This window comes from Rhinoraja longicauda, chromosome 10, assembly GCF_053455715.1.
Source record: "Rhinoraja longicauda isolate Sanriku21f chromosome 10, sRhiLon1.1, whole genome shotgun sequence".
Lineage (NCBI taxonomy): Eukaryota > Metazoa > Chordata > Chondrichthyes > Rajiformes > Arhynchobatidae > Rhinoraja > Rhinoraja longicauda.
In genome coordinates, this window is record NC_135962.1 from 15,627,423 (window position 1) to 15,643,225 (window position 15,803).

The window sequence follows — 15,803 nt, forward strand, 5'->3', positions numbered from 1 at the left end:
ATCTCAATGGACAAGACAACCGATTTGTTGACAATGTGGTCATCGGTACACTGGAGGCAGGTCAACCATCAAAGGAGTATTTGTTGACATCAGAAGTATTGGAGAATACAGCTCAACTATTGCTCAGTGGTTTCCATCTTCACTTGCTGTACTTTGGCCAGAAGGTATAAAACACGAGAATGTTCTTCTGTTTGTGACTGATGCAGCTCCGTACATGAAAAAAGTTGCTCGTGTTCTTAAAGTTCTATTCCCCAAAATGTTGCATTTGACATGCTTAGCTCACGGACTCCATAGAATTGCCGAGCACATACGTAGCTTGTTTCCAAATGTCGATCGCCTGGTTTCCAACGTCAAGAAAATCTTCCTCAAAGCACCGTCATGTGTGCAGTTGCTCAAGGAAATGGCACCCGAGATTCCGCTACCTCCTCAGCCTGTTTTGACTAGGTGGGGTACATGGCTCTCTGCTGTACTCTACTATGTTGCAAATTTTGAAAAGATAAAAGAAATCGTCAACAGTTTTGAAGAAGAAGAATCTGCTGCAGTCAGGATCGTCAGTGAAATCATGCAGAAAAAGCCCCTCCACTGTGATCTTGTGTTTATTGCTTCCAATTTTGCAAACTTCCCACAAGCTATCACTTCCCTTGAGAAACGTGGCGGAACATTAGTGAATAACTTGCAGGTTTTCAACAAAGTTACTGACGATATTCGTAAAGCTCTGGGCGATGTAGGTAAAGACATACAAGGAAATGTGAGAGTGTGATTTTAGGTAACAAAGATCTTGAAGAAATACAAAACATAGCTAAAGTTCTCAAAGGTAATTGTTATGCACAAGATATCGACATGAATATAGAGTCTGGAGCTTGTTTTGGGTATGCACCAGTGGGGTAGAAAGAAGTTTTTCCACAACTGAAGCATATTCTGTCTAACAGACGGCATAGTTTAACACCAGATAATTTGAAAAATATTGCTGGTAATTATGTGCTACCAGGCAACTTTGGTCATTTAATGTAGTAAACCTTTATATTATCATTTTTAACCATATTTTGGTGGTGGAAATACATGCCTTTTTATCCCTTTTTAAAATGTATGGAATTACCATAAGTCACTCCTAACTCAGGACTTAGGGGGGGACCTCATTGAAAGTACAGAATAATGAAAGGCTTGGATAGAGTGGAAGTGGAGAGGATGTTTCCACGAGTGGGGGAGTCTAAGACAACAACTCATATCCTCAGAATTAAAGGACATTCTTTTAGGAAGGAGATGAAGAGGAATTTATTTAAACAGAGGGTAATGAACCTGTGGAATTCTTTGCCACAGAAGGCTGTGGAAGCTGTCAATGGACATATTTAAGGCAGAGATAGATTCTTGATTTGTATGGGTGTCAGGGATTATGGTGAGAAGGCAGGAGAATGGGGTTAGGAGGGAGAGATAGATCAACCATGATTGATTGGCAGAGTAAACGATGGGCCGAGTGGCCAAATTCTACTATGATCACTTATGGCATGACTTATTCTTAATTACATTAATTAAATTAATGGGAAGTGAAGAGAACTTTTGAGGGACTGGAGTAGTCTTGATGGGCCGAATGGCCTAAGTCTACTCCTATCACATGATCTTATAATCTTATGAACCCCTGTACTCATATTTTCTCATGACAGAGAAGGTGGTCATTCGGCCTATCAAGTCTGTGGCAGATATCCAAGCATTTCCATAAATCACAATCCCAGCTAGTCCACTGTAATCCAGAACCTATTCTCGCTCACAATCCCATCAACTTCTTCTTGAAGCAGTTCCATTTATTTTAAAGTGAAGTGGAGCTTCAGTGCCTGACAATGATTTGGATTCAATAAACATTAAATCATAACAGTTTATTATTTTCCCCACCCCAAAACAAATGACCAGCAGAACATTACAATTTCCTTTCATGGTTTAATTTATTTACATTTTAATGTAATATGTTTAACAGGCTTAGAATGACTAAAAGTCAACTGTTCGTTATTCTGTAATAATAAACATGCATAATCTTGTTAGTTTCCAAATATGCTCAAGTACAGACAAACCAAATTATTACACACAAATAACTTATTTTGTAACTCTCACCATGCACCTTTTATACATCCAGTATCATTGTTGATAAATACAGCTTTCTTCCCAAATTGGATGGCTGAAGGTATAAACTCATAACCAAGTGAGACGCAGCATTCAATGTGTTGTGCTTTAAGCACAGGAACACTCAACGGTCAGCATTGCTTAGGACATAGAAAGCAACCATCCAACTGTCACACTTTATAAATTGAGCATGAATGCTGAAACAACACCAAGCTGCCCCCAAATAATCCAAATAAGATTTGTCATTGTCATTACATTGTTCTCCCCTACATATTGAAAAAGAGTGATTTCAAGAAATAAATCTAATCCAGGATCCAATTTGCCAAGATGATTACATTTCAGGAGCCTTAACTACCAAGGATGTCAAGCTTCCTACTTTTAACTGCTATCATGGAACAGGTACAACACTGAAACCGTCACAATGACGGTGTCAAATGATATGATTAAGCATCTGGTCGGAGCTTGAACCCAGAGATTCTAAGTCAGAGACTTGGAGTACTACCACTGTTAAGGTCAAAACCTGTGAAAGTAATTGTGGAGCAATGAACAGAGGTTGAAGGGTGGAAGGGGGATCAGGGGCGGCAGTGGGATTCATGGGACAAGTTACCATGGGCCATTTTCACACACCTCCTTGTGCCCAGGTTGACAGCATTGGTAGAGGCCTGGCAGCTTGTCCTCTTGGCTGGTGAAGGAGCATGGCAGGGGAAATCTGTGCAGGGAAAAGGGGAGAAAATCACATTACAAAATACAGCTGACCAAGCTTTTCCTGTCATGGTTTAATGATGTAATTTGTAACCTTTGACCTTTTTCCTTTATACGTCGATAGACAGATTTTCCACATCCTCAGGTCATCCAAAAGGTATCTATAGCCAAATTATGTACTTTTTGAAGTCTGAAAATAAGGTACAGAAAATAGCGAAATTGTGCACAACAATGTAACAATGTGCAATTCTGTTTTAATGTTGATTAAGGGACGGACAGTGGACAGGACACCAGGGAGTTCCCCTGCTCTTCAAATAGTGCCAAGCAATCCTTTGCATTCACTGGAGTGGCAATAAGACTTAATGTCTAATTTAAAAGTACATGCATCCCTTCAATATTGTATTGAAGTGCCAAATGGCATGCTTAATTCTCTGGATTGGGACTGGAATCCAAGGACTTCTGGCTCAAACAAATGCCATCATTGAGTTGAGTTTTTCACTCGCTATAGGCTATAACTTTAAACTGCAAGTTTCTCCTTTGCCAATTTGCAACATTTTCCTTTTGAACATGGCAACTACTTCATTATGCTTCTACAGACAAGGCTTCCACATATATTATTTGAATTCCAAGGCAGAATAATGGAAGCTAAACCAGTCTCCCATGGCTGGTTGCACAACTGTCAGATTACACCAATGCATGCAGTGCCAGCTACAAATATTACATAGAACATAGAAGAGTAGAACACACGAACAGGCCCTTCGTCCCACAAGGTATGTGCAAAACATGCCAAGACCATCTTTTATCTACCTGAACATAATCCAAATCCCTCTCTATCCATATGTCTACCCAAAAGTCTCTTAAATGCCACTAACATATCTGCCTCAACCACCAGTTGGGCAGCACGTTCCAGGCACCCACCAATTTCTGCTTAAATGTTTAAATCATCAGAAGAACAAATTCATTTTGGGAAGCTAAGACAACTATTTTCTTCATTTCCCACTGTTTTCAAAATGTGCTTATTTAGTTTCTAGTTAAATGGTAACTATTTTTAATTAGAGATTTTCTGTGTAGCTCCCATTTCAACAAATGTCAGAAAAAAACTTGACTATTAATGCAGTCTGCTAAGTTAGTGACCTATGCTCAGCAGTTGGATGGCAATCTTATTTTTCCAAAATGGTACCTATTAATAACCCGACTAAACATTGCCAACCCCCATTCATTGATATAGGTCTGCTCTATGTTAATTGCTCCTCAGATCACTGCCAGTGGTCCTCCAAGTACATTCATAGAAACCACACCAGAAGAGGAACATTTCCTTCATTTTCCTTCCTACCCCATGGGATCACAGTTCAGTAATTTTCCATTGCACGGTCGATGATGTACAAAATACAGCAGCAGTTACATGCTTAATTGCAGGGTGCACTGCTACCCTAATCCAAAAAGGCACACAATGAATCATCAAATACAAAAAGGAACTGAGAAAATGTCTGTTATTGAAATAAATATGCAATTCAGATTACAATAAGCATTCAACTTCAAAAATTCTTGTAATGTTTTCATAATACCCACCCCAGTTATCAAATTTCAATGCTCAAATCTAAAAACTAAGACACACCAAAACAATGTTTATTGCACAGGTTAAATCTACAGTAAAAGGGCGTGCAGCGTAGGTTCACTAGGTTAATTCCCGGAATGGCGGGACTGTCGTATGTTGAAAGGCTGGAGCGATTGGGCTTGTATACACTGGAATTTAGAAGGATGAGGGGGGATCTTATTGAAACATAAGATAATTAGGGGATTGGACACATTAGAGGCAGGAAACATGTTCCCAATGTTGGGGGAGTCCAGAACAAGGGGCCACAGTTTAAGAATAAGGGGTAGGCCATTTAGAACGGAGATGAGGAAGAACTTTTTCAGTCAGAGAGTGGTGAAGGTGTGGAATTCTCTGCCTCAGAAGGCAGTGGAGGCCAGTTCGTTGGATGCTTTCAAGAGAGAGCTGGATAGAGCTCTTAAGGATAGCGGAGTGAGGGGGTATGGGGCGAAGGCAGGAACGGGGTACTGATTGAGAGTGATCAGCCATGATCGCATTGAATGGCGGTGCTGGCTCGAAGGGCTGAATGGCCTACTCCTGCACCTATTGTCTATTGTCTATTGTCTAAAACCAACGGACAAAAAAAAAACATTAATACGTTCATCTAATATATGTCTTTGAATTTTAATGGAAATATTCAGCTTTGTGCATTCTGGATTCACTGAATTTCCTGATTAGTATGGGTGTCAAATGGTATAGGGAGAAGGCAGGAGAATGGGTTTGAGAAGGATAGGTAGATAAGGAATGACTAAATGGCAGTGTAGACTCCATTGGCTGAATGGCCCAATTCGGTTCCTATGTCTTATGAATTTCAAATTCAATTGTCCTTAGTCCCAACAGGAATCCCTCCCATAAATGGGTGTACATGAAACCAAAAATAATCCAGAAAATAAAGCTTACTGCGTTTATACAAGTAAACTGTCTTGGATATCTCAGGTCCAATTCAACTAAGTAATAATAGCTCACTGCATTAACTGCTCTTAATACACCATTAAATACAATTATTTTCTCCTTCATGTTACCTCCCCTCCTCCCGCCGTCTTCCACTCTTAAATACTTAGTACAAAATAAATGCTCTGCATGCCACAGACCTAGACAAAACACAACATCTTGGTATCGAATTCAAAAAAACGTTGAGTTATTTGTGTTTAGTTTTAAGTCACGAAGAACATTGAACTGACCATAGCCGGTGTGCAAGAGGACAGGCTGGAGAGAAATAACCAGCCTTTCTTATATCCGATCATTATTGTTTGACTTCTGCTGAAGAATGCAAGCATAAACACTGATTTTGTCTCGAAGAGAATAGATGTGTGTCACATCATTCATGTCCGTGTGTTTTAGCAGCCAATCTAAACTTCCAATACTTTATTCTGCATGCTCTACCACAATCTTCTGCAAATTTAACAGCTTGATATAAGATCTCCACCCAGGAGTGCAATTTTACTACGGTACTGAGAACCATCATACTCTTCAATTTAAATGTATTACTGACTTCCTCTTCCACTATTCATGGATTCAAATGTGATACAACCAACCTGTGGTAAGCCGTGCACTGGATCATACAAAAGAGCAATCACCAAAAATGAATTCAAAGAAAAACAGTTGAATTAAGCGAGTTAGATAGCAGTTGATGGAATTAGAACAGATTTATTTTACATTTACTGCCAATGCAAGGACGTCTGCCCTTTATACACAATATGTTTTACTAAAAATGACCATGTAATGAGTGCAAGACATATGCAGCGCCATAAAACAAGCCTCCGCATCTCTGAATAAACATTTGCCAGTGATTTGGAAGAAAATCCTTTAAACTTGATTCTTCTCTGTCTGACAACCATAGAATAACAAAGCAAAAAATAACATTCACATTGCCAAAATCCTCTTACAGTTAATAACCTTACATTACAATTACTCATTATAATCAAATTGTCAATTATTACCATGACAGCTCTGTTACAAAAAAGATTCTTCTCCAGAATACTGATGTAGACACTAATGTTTGAGCCAAGATTATTTGCTACAAATTTCAATAATTAAAACATTCTTTCACGTATTTAAAAGTCAAGGGATCTTATTCTTTGGGACAAGTACACAAATGACACTCCCAATAATTGGCTCCTGAAAAGTGGCATATCACTATATTATCAATTACATAGAATTTTCTAAACAAATACAGAAGAACCTTTGTCCATTTATTGAGCAGAATGCTAACTCTGACTCAGACACACAAGTAACATGACTGGACTTTAATCTGAAAAAAAGAGTATCAAAACGTTAGCAGAATTTTGGAGACGACGCCTAATCATTGTGATTGCAGGTCCCTGCTGAATGCACAAAATTCACTTCATCAGTGTAATCAATTAGAACTGGATGGGACCTGTGAACTGCAACCCACAAATATTTCTGTTGATCATATACAATGCAATGCCTTAGTACTTAATGCAGAAATTTATAAAGCCAAAATCAGTTGGAATTAATTTTTAAAAGAGCAAACAAAAATCTGCCACTTTATGCAAACAATGACAACGGATTGATTCAAACTGTTATGTTACTTTAGAATTTCCTGATAGGATCAATGATATTAGGTGCTAATATCAGCCTCCCACTCTCAATCTACTGGTCAAACAAACACAAGCCAAATCAGCCAGAGTCCACTTTACATAACAGAGCATTGTTTTGTTTATTGTCAGCTGTTGTGCAGAACCTATTCTCCTATTTCATGGAATGATTGAAATGGTATTACACAAGTTTCTTAAAACCATTGTTGCTTTCAATTTAAAGCCACCAAATCAAGTTCCACCTTCTTACACGCCCATATATCACAAGACCTTTTCGGCCTGATAGCTCAAGTGGATGAAAATATTCTTTGGCACTATTCAGAGCCCTGGGAGTACTCCGTGTCTTGAATTAACATTTTATCCTCAATCAAATCAAAAGCAGTATGACTGATCGTTTACTTAATTGATTATTTGTGGCACCCTAATATACAAATATAACTTACCATTTGGCAATGTTTCACATGCACTTTATTGAATGTCAAGAGCTTTACTTGTCATAAGATAAAGAATTTAAATGTATTTACATATTTAATTTCCTCAAATGCAGTAATTGATTCAGCTCTCAGGTTCATGTACTTAAACTTTCTTTTTACCAAAAAGCTATCGTGTCTACGAAAAATCTTGCATATTGAAAGTTAAGAGAAAAACCAAAGTGAAAACCCAGCAAAGTAACTTCTCGTTATCATTTTAAGAACACTAGCGTTTGACTAAGACAAATTCCACTGGTTTTCACAGAAGCAAGAAAAATTAACTCTATTGGTTCTATACAGAAAGATTACAAAAGGAAGATTTCTGAAGTTTTAACTGCAAAACTGAAAATCTGTTTGAAGCTTTGTTGAGATAATAGTTCCCATTTATAATTCATACTGGTTATTATTGAAAAGTTAAGTTGGGATACCATTGAATCTTTATTTTAATTGTGTTTCTAAACAGCACTTACCGGCCTATTTTTAGAAGTTTTTCTTTTAATCAGAATTTTAACTGGTTCTGCTGGATGCATTTTCCATATTTCCCTCCTGAAAGTATTTCTTCAATTAATGATGATGGGTTTACATTAATTGGCGGCACGGTGGCACAGCGGTAGAGTTGCTGCCTTACAGCGAATGCAGCGCCAGAGACTCAGGTTCGATCCTGACTACGGGCGCCATCTGTACGGAGTTTGTACGTTCTCCCCGTGACCTGCGTGGGTTTTCTCCAAGATCTTCGGTTTCCTCCCACACTCCAATGACGTACAGGTATGTAGGTTAGTTGACTGGGTAAATGTAAAAATTGTCCCTAGTGTGTGTAGGATAGTGTTAATGTGCGGGGATCGCTGGGCGGCGCGAACTTGGTGGGCCGAAGGGCCTGTTTCCGCGCTGTATCTCTAAATCTAAATCAACATTGTTTTTCGCCTTGCGGGGGAGCAGGTTGGATCCGCTAGCTGGTGGGGTGGAAGGTGAGAACGAGGGGGATCCTGTCCTTGTTGCGAGTGGGGGGAGGGGGAGCAAGAGCGGAGCTGCGGGATGTAGAAGAGGCCCTAGTGAGAGCCTCATCTATAATGGAGGAGGGGAAGCCCCGTTTTCTGAAGAACGAGGACATCTCGGAAGCCCTAGTGTGAAACACCTCATCCCGGGCGCAGATGCGGCGTAGACGGAGGAATTGGGAGTAGGGGATAGACTTTTTGCAGGGGACCGGGTGGGAAGAAGTGTAGTCCAGATAGCTGTGCGAGTCGGTGGGTTTGTAGTAAATGTCCGTCACTAGTCTGTCTCCTGTGATGGAGATGGTGAGGTCCAGAAACGGGAGGGAGATGTCAGAGATAGTCCAGGTATATTTAAGGGCAGGATGGAAATTGGAGGTGAAGTGTATGAAGTCAGTCATATCAACATATCATCCACCAACATTTCCGTCACCTACAACGGGACCCGACCACTGGCCATATCTTCCCATCCCCTCTCTGCGTTCCGCAGAGACCGTTCCCTCCGTAACTCCCTGGTTCACTCGTCCCTTCCTACCCAAACCACCCCAACCCCGGGCACTTTCCCCTGCAACTGCACGAGATGCAACACCTGTCCCTTTACCTCCCCCCTCAACTCCATCCAAGGACCCAAACAGTCTTTCCAGGTGAGACAGAGGTTCACCTGCACCTCCTCCAACCTCATCTATTGCATCCGCTGCTCCAGATGTCAACTTATTTATATCGGCGAAACCAAGCGCAGGCTCGGCGATTGCTTCGCTGAACACCTGCGCTCGGTCCGCATTAACAAAACTGATCTCCCGGTGGCCAAGCACTTTAACTCCCCCTCCCATTCCCAGTCTGACACCTCTGTCATGGGCCTCCTCCAGTGCCGTAGTGAGGCCCGCCGGAAATTGGAGGAGCAGCACCTCATATTTCGCCTGGGCAGTTTGCAGCCCGGTGGTATGAACGTCGACTTCTCCAACTTCAGATAGCTCCTGTCCCTCCCTTCCCCTCCTCCTTCCCAGATCTCCCTCTATCTTCCTGTCTCCACCTATATCCTTCCTTTGTCCCGCCCCCGACATCAGTCTGAAGAAGGGTCTCGACCCGAAACGTCACCCGTTCCTTCTCTCCCGAGATGCTGCCTGACCTGCTGAGTTACTCCAGCATTTTGTGAATAAATTGTTTATAGCCTTTTCAACCTAAAGCATCCGATGGCACTTTTAGAAGTGGAGAATAGTTCTTATCCTGTTAAACATTTAAATGTCAACCAATGCCGCTATTTATCACATCACTATCAAGAAAGGTTTTGATCTAAAACCTCCACTGCCTTGTGGCCATATCCAGTCATGGAAAAGGCTCCAGGAGTAAACCTCAAGAAAAATCCAGAGTCGGAGCCCCTAAGGCAGTTCGTCGTGGTCTACAACCTCGTTCTGGCAGCTCCTGCGACGGCGCTGGCGCCAAACTGTAACGCCTCTGCTGTTCCTTTGGATCGATCAGCGACGTGGAGAGGGAGACGTGCTGCATGGGCAACAGTCTGCCCTTCATATGCATCCGACCACACGTCACTAAAGACCTACACCTACAACCTGGAGAGGACACTCCAGCTTCGCCTGCGGCGTCGATACAACACGGGGAGTAACAGTTACCAGTTATGTCATCGCTAGATTGGCGTAAAGCGAGGCGCCAGGGGTGCTCCCGAAGGTGGGGGGGATTTTCAGATGTCACTGGACAGCTACCACCTGCCTAGGCAGCCCCCAGCCAATAAGGTGCTGTCCCGCCATGGTCTGCTATCCTCACTGGGTGCATGGGGATCAGGAACCATCCGAACAGCAGATCGCAACCATCGCACCTGCCAACATAAGAACACATCTAAAGAGACCAGCTCTAAAACTGGGAACTTGGAATGTCTGGACAATGATGACCGGCCTCTCTGAAAATCCACAGGATATCAGCGATTCCAAGAAAACAACCGTCATAAATGAGCTCAAGAGACTCAACGTAGAAGGAGAGAGACTACATGTTCTACTGGCAGGGGAAGGACTCTGACGAGCCCAGAGAGCACAGAGTAGGCTTTGCAGTAAGGAATAGGCTGCTGAACACGGTGGAACCAGGCAGAAATGGCTCAGAGTGTCTCCTGACTCTCCGCATCATCACCACTGCAGGCCCAGTCACCCTGGTCAGCATGTATGCCCCGACACTGTTCTCCACATCAGACACAAAGGACGTGTTCTATGAGAACCTCGCATCCTTCATTAGCAGCATCCCCAGCAAGGAAGAACTTGTTGACCTCAACGCCAGAGTGGGCGCAGATCACGAACCGTGGTCTTCCTGCCTTGGGCAGTTTGGTGTGGGCAAAATGAATGAGAACGGACAGCGACTGCTCGAGTTGTGCACTTACCACGACCTGTGCATCGCCAACTCGTACTTCCAGACAAAGCCCCAGCACAAGGTTTCCTGGAGACACCCACGCTCAAAACATTGGTATCAACTTGATCTGATCCTAGTCAGGCCAGCAAGAACGTTCTCCACACACGCTCCTACCACAGTGTGGACTGCGACACAGACCACTCCTTGGTGTGTTGTACGATCAGGCTGCAACCAAAGAGGTTCTACCGTACCAAGAAGCAGGGGAAACCCCGCATGGATGTCAGCAAGATACCCCATCCAGACCTTGTGCAACAGTTTGCAGAGGCTTTTGAGATAGAACTTGACACCTCATGTCCTGGAGATTCTGCAACAGAGAAGTGGGAAACTCTGCGGGACACCATGCACCGCACAGCCTTGCCTAGCTTTGGGAAGATCTTGAAGACACACGACGGATTTGTAGCCAAGTCGACCGAGATGACTCCCGTCATCGAAGCCAAGCGTGCCGTCCTAGCCGAGTACAAGCCAACAAGAAGAAACTGCAGATCCTCAGGGCTGTCAGGAGCAAGGCTCAGCAGACTACCAGGCATTGCGCCAATGAGTACTGGACACAGCTTAGTGAGGACATCTAGATGGCCGCCATAACAGAGAACATCAGGGGAATGTGCAATGGCATTAAGAAGGCATTAGGATCAGTCCAGAGCAAGACAGCCCCCCTGAAATCCTGCACTGGGGAAGTAATCATAGACGAATGCCAGCAGATGGAGAGATGGGTGGAACACTACTCTGACCTCTACTCCATAGAGAACACTATATCCCCCTCAGCCCTTGACGCCATCGAGTGCCTGCCGACCATGGATGAGTTAGATGGAGAGCTGACGGTAGAAGAGCTCAGCAAGGCCATTGACAGCCTGGCCTCAGGCAAGGCCCCAGGCAGCGACGGGATTCCCCCTGACCTGATCAAGCACTGCAAGACTACCTTACTGCTTCCTTTGAATGAAGTCCTCTGCCAGTGCTGGCAAAAAGGAGCTGTACCGCAGGTCATGAGGGATGCCACGATCATTACCCTCTACAACAACAAGGGAGAGAGAAGCGACTGCAACAACTACAGAGGCATCTCCCTCCTCAAAATCGTCAGCAAGGTCTATGCTCGGGTCATCTTGATCCGCCTACAGAAGCTGGCAGAACGTGTCTACCCAGAGTCACAGTGCGGTTTCCGAGCTGGAAGGTCAACAGTAAACATGGTCTTCTCCCTTCGCCAGCTCCAAGAGAAGTGCAGAGAACAGCGGATGCCCCTGTATGCTGCTATCATTGACCTCACCAAGGCTTTCGACTTCATCAACAGAGATGACCTATTCAAGGCTCTCCCAAAGATAGGCTGCCCTCCAAAACTGCAGGGCATCATAGAATCCTTCCACATCAACACGAAGGGGACAGTGCAGTTCAATGGCAGTTTCTCGGAGCCCTTCGTCATCCGCAGTGGCGTCAAACAAGGCTGCGTCCTCGCTCCCACACTCTTTGGGATTTTCTTCACTCTGCTCCTGAAACATGCCTTCGACACTGCAACAGAGGGGATCTACCTGCGTAATGGATTAGATGGCAGGCACTTCAACCTCACCTGCCTCAGAGCCAAGACAAAAGTATGTGAAGCTCTCATCAGAGATATGTTGATCGCCGATGACGCAGCAGTTGTGTCCCACACCCAGCAGGAACTACAGTCACTGATGGATCGCTTCTATTGGCTTGCAAAGACTTCGGGCTGACCATCAGCCTGAAGAAGACGAACTACCTAGGGCAGGATGCAGAGGCACCGCCTGTGATCACCATCAACAACTACGAAATCGATGCCGTCCATCAGTTCATGTACCTCAGCTCCACCATCACCGACAACCGCTGTTGCCACAGCGGCACGGTGGAGCAACGGTAGAGTTACTGCCTTACAGCGAATGCAGCGCCGGAGACTCAGGTTCGATCCTGACTACGGGTGCTGTACTGTAAAGAGTTTGTACGTTCTCCCCGTGACCTGCGTGGGTTTTCTCTGAGATCTTCGGTTTCCTCCCACACTCCAAAGACGTACAGGTATGTAGGTTAATTGACTGGGTAAATGTAAAAAATTGTCCCTAGTGTGTGTAGGATAGTGTTAATGTGCGGGGATCGCTGGGCAGCGCGGACTTGGTGGGCCGAAAAGGCCTGTTTCCGCGCTGTATCTGAAATATGGAAAATAAATAAATAATATGAAAAACCTCTCCTTGGACAAAGAGATTGACAAGGGGATCGAGAAGGCAGCTACAACTCTTGCTCGCCTCACAACTCGAGTGTGGACCAACCCAAAGCTGACAGTGAAGACAAAGATAGCAGTCTACAACGCCTGTGTCAACAGCACGCTGCTATACAGCAGTGAGGCATGGACTACATATGCCAGACTTGAGAGAAGATTCAACATCTTCCACCTTAGAAGCATCCGACGTATCCTGGATATATCCTGGCAAGACAGAGTGTCCAAAGCTGAGATTCTGTCTCGCGCAGGCCTTCCAAGTGTGTACACTCTACTCAGGCAGCGCAGACTGCGGTGGCAGGGCCATGTCCACCGCATGGAGGATGGCCATATTGCAAAAGACATCCTCTATGGAGAACTGACATCTGGGGGGAGATCCATCGGCCGCCCCCAGCTACGTTACAAGGATGTCTGCAAGATATTTGAAGCCGCTCGACATCGATGTGGAGTCCTGGGAGAGCCTTGCAGCTGACCGCACGAGGTGGAGAGGTACCTTGAACCAACATCTCAAAACGGGGGAAGAGAAACTGATGAACACAGCGGCAAACAAGCGGGCACACAGAAAGGAGCGCAGCAACTTCAACAGACCAGAGACCACACACAAATGTGACCTTTGCTACAGAGACTGTCACTCCCGCATTGGTCTCTTCAGCCACAAGCGATGCTGCTCTAGCCGAGGTGTGGAGCAAGCAGCCAACTAGGATGCATCACCCATGATCAGCCATGACCGAGGGGGGTCTAAGAAGATCAAGAAAACTATATGCTCCATTTGGAATCTGACCCCACAACTATAATGATTACACTTCAAAATTAATTGACTGAGAGATGTTGTGTAACATCCAAAAGGAGATGAACATCAATATTTTTTGTCACCACATAAACCTGCCACCTACACGGCAGGTCAAGTCACGTAACACCAGTGTTCTAAGTATATTCAACACTTAGATTACTGAGAAATTCAACATGCATTTTGCTGCTACACAGAATAGACAAACAGCATAGTCAGCATAGTTAACTTAGTCAACAAAGTTATATATATCTTTTTTAATTTTATGTCATCTGTAAGAAATAATCCAGAAAAAGTCACACGATTCTCCACCACTTCCACAACTCCTGAAACAATTCACATCACACACACATCAGATCATCCCCATAACTTTTCTGCATTTAAAACTTGTGTTGCAATCTTCTGAAAGATTCACTTCTTTCTATTTGGTGGGTTTATTTTGATAAATGGGTCACATAAATAACACTGGACAATATGAATATATATGTGATTTGATAAAATAATTTAAGTCATGAACCTGGTATTAAAAAAATGTTTCAACAATTTGATTTGAACTTTTATGTACACACAAAATACCATTAAAAGTCTTAAGACCGATTTTTGCTGAACCGTTAATAAAGATAAATAACCATGCATAATTAAAACTCTGGTCAACTGGCACAAAACCTATTTTACTTTTCAGTAAAATCTTATTTTTAATGAGTCAAATGATAGCCAACTTTTGAGCAGAGTTGTAGCCAAAAGCAAATATTAACTGCAACCAAGAGCATATATTTAAAAAGTTGCAGTTTTGAATCAAGCATATGTTTTGACACTCACTCACCCTGATCCACTGCTGTTATTTCTTTTAGAGGGTCCATCTTGCTGTTCAGTTTTTGCATTTCTTTCAGTTATCTCACTGTTGCTCCGATTCACTATTTCCCCTTCATCCAGTGTGCGGTGCAATCGATAGTTCACTGCTTTAAGTACAATAAATACAGCTGCTATAACAGCACTGTAGCTTCCAACTATGATCATGCTTGAAGGAAGGGCCTGCAAGAAGAGAAAATGCATACTAAATGTCAAGAGGCCAAGCATTGTTGGGTGAATATTTAACATAAATTTGTCCACTGATTGCCTCTGATCATCTGATTTCCTTAGTTTTATTTTTAAATGTACAAAGTATCACCAACATAATTCTGTCAAAGGATTGCAGACGGCAAGTGCAGAGCCACCATCTTTTTACCCAACTACCTATAAAAAAAAAAAAGGTTATTTTCGACCATTTGCCCTTTTGTTCGCCATAACAGAAGCTGTGATTAAATATCTGCACTCAAAAAATAAATGGACAATCTAATGCATCATCAGCAAACTCACCGTACTCATGTACTTATTCTGTATGATGGGAATCTGAAGACAACACAGATTCTACTGCTATTCAAAAATCAACCTCGATGAGGAAGATTCTGAAACCAAGATGTGTTTTTACGGCCAACATAAGATCATCAGCTCTGAAGGCCGTCTAGAATAATATTCATATTATCTTTCCATATTCTAGATTTTGGACATTATTTGTTCTTACTACTTGACTTCTTATAAACAAAATTTCCTATCATTACGTCCATACAATTCATTGGACAATATTCTTTTGATTTTCCAAATTATTCTTTGTGGATTCCAAATGCTCAGGACAAATTATATTGCCACAGTAGAAAATCTGGTACAAAGTCTAAAATATCAGGAGCAAGAGACATTTAGTACAGGCGTACTAAATTTCTTGTGAACAATTTTGTTTATAATATTTATGTATTTATATAATACTTAAGCTTGTTGTATTGATTGCACATCTAAATATAAACTGTGACGATATCTAAAAACAGTCTTGATGAAAGACAAATAACAACAATAGATAATTAAATCACATTTAATTTCAGAGTATTATTCTCCTATGTTTGTGCTATTTAATAACATAGTCAAATAATTCATAATATGAAGACAAGATA

General features: G+C 42.7%; 1 protein-coding gene across 4 annotated transcripts in view; it reads right to left on the reverse strand.

The window, feature by feature from the left end:
- Positions 1–15,803, reverse strand: part of pcnx1 (pecanex 1) — a 224,476-nt gene that overhangs the window by 147,883 nt on the left and 60,790 nt on the right. For all 4 annotated transcript variants that reach the window (XM_078406252.1, XM_078406253.1, XM_078406250.1 and 1 more), the window contains exon 2: positions 14,645–14,853. In XM_078406252.1, the coding sequence (XP_078262378.1) occupies positions 14,645–14,853 (209 nt within the window). The remainder of the gene's footprint in view (positions 1–14,644; positions 14,854–15,803) is intronic.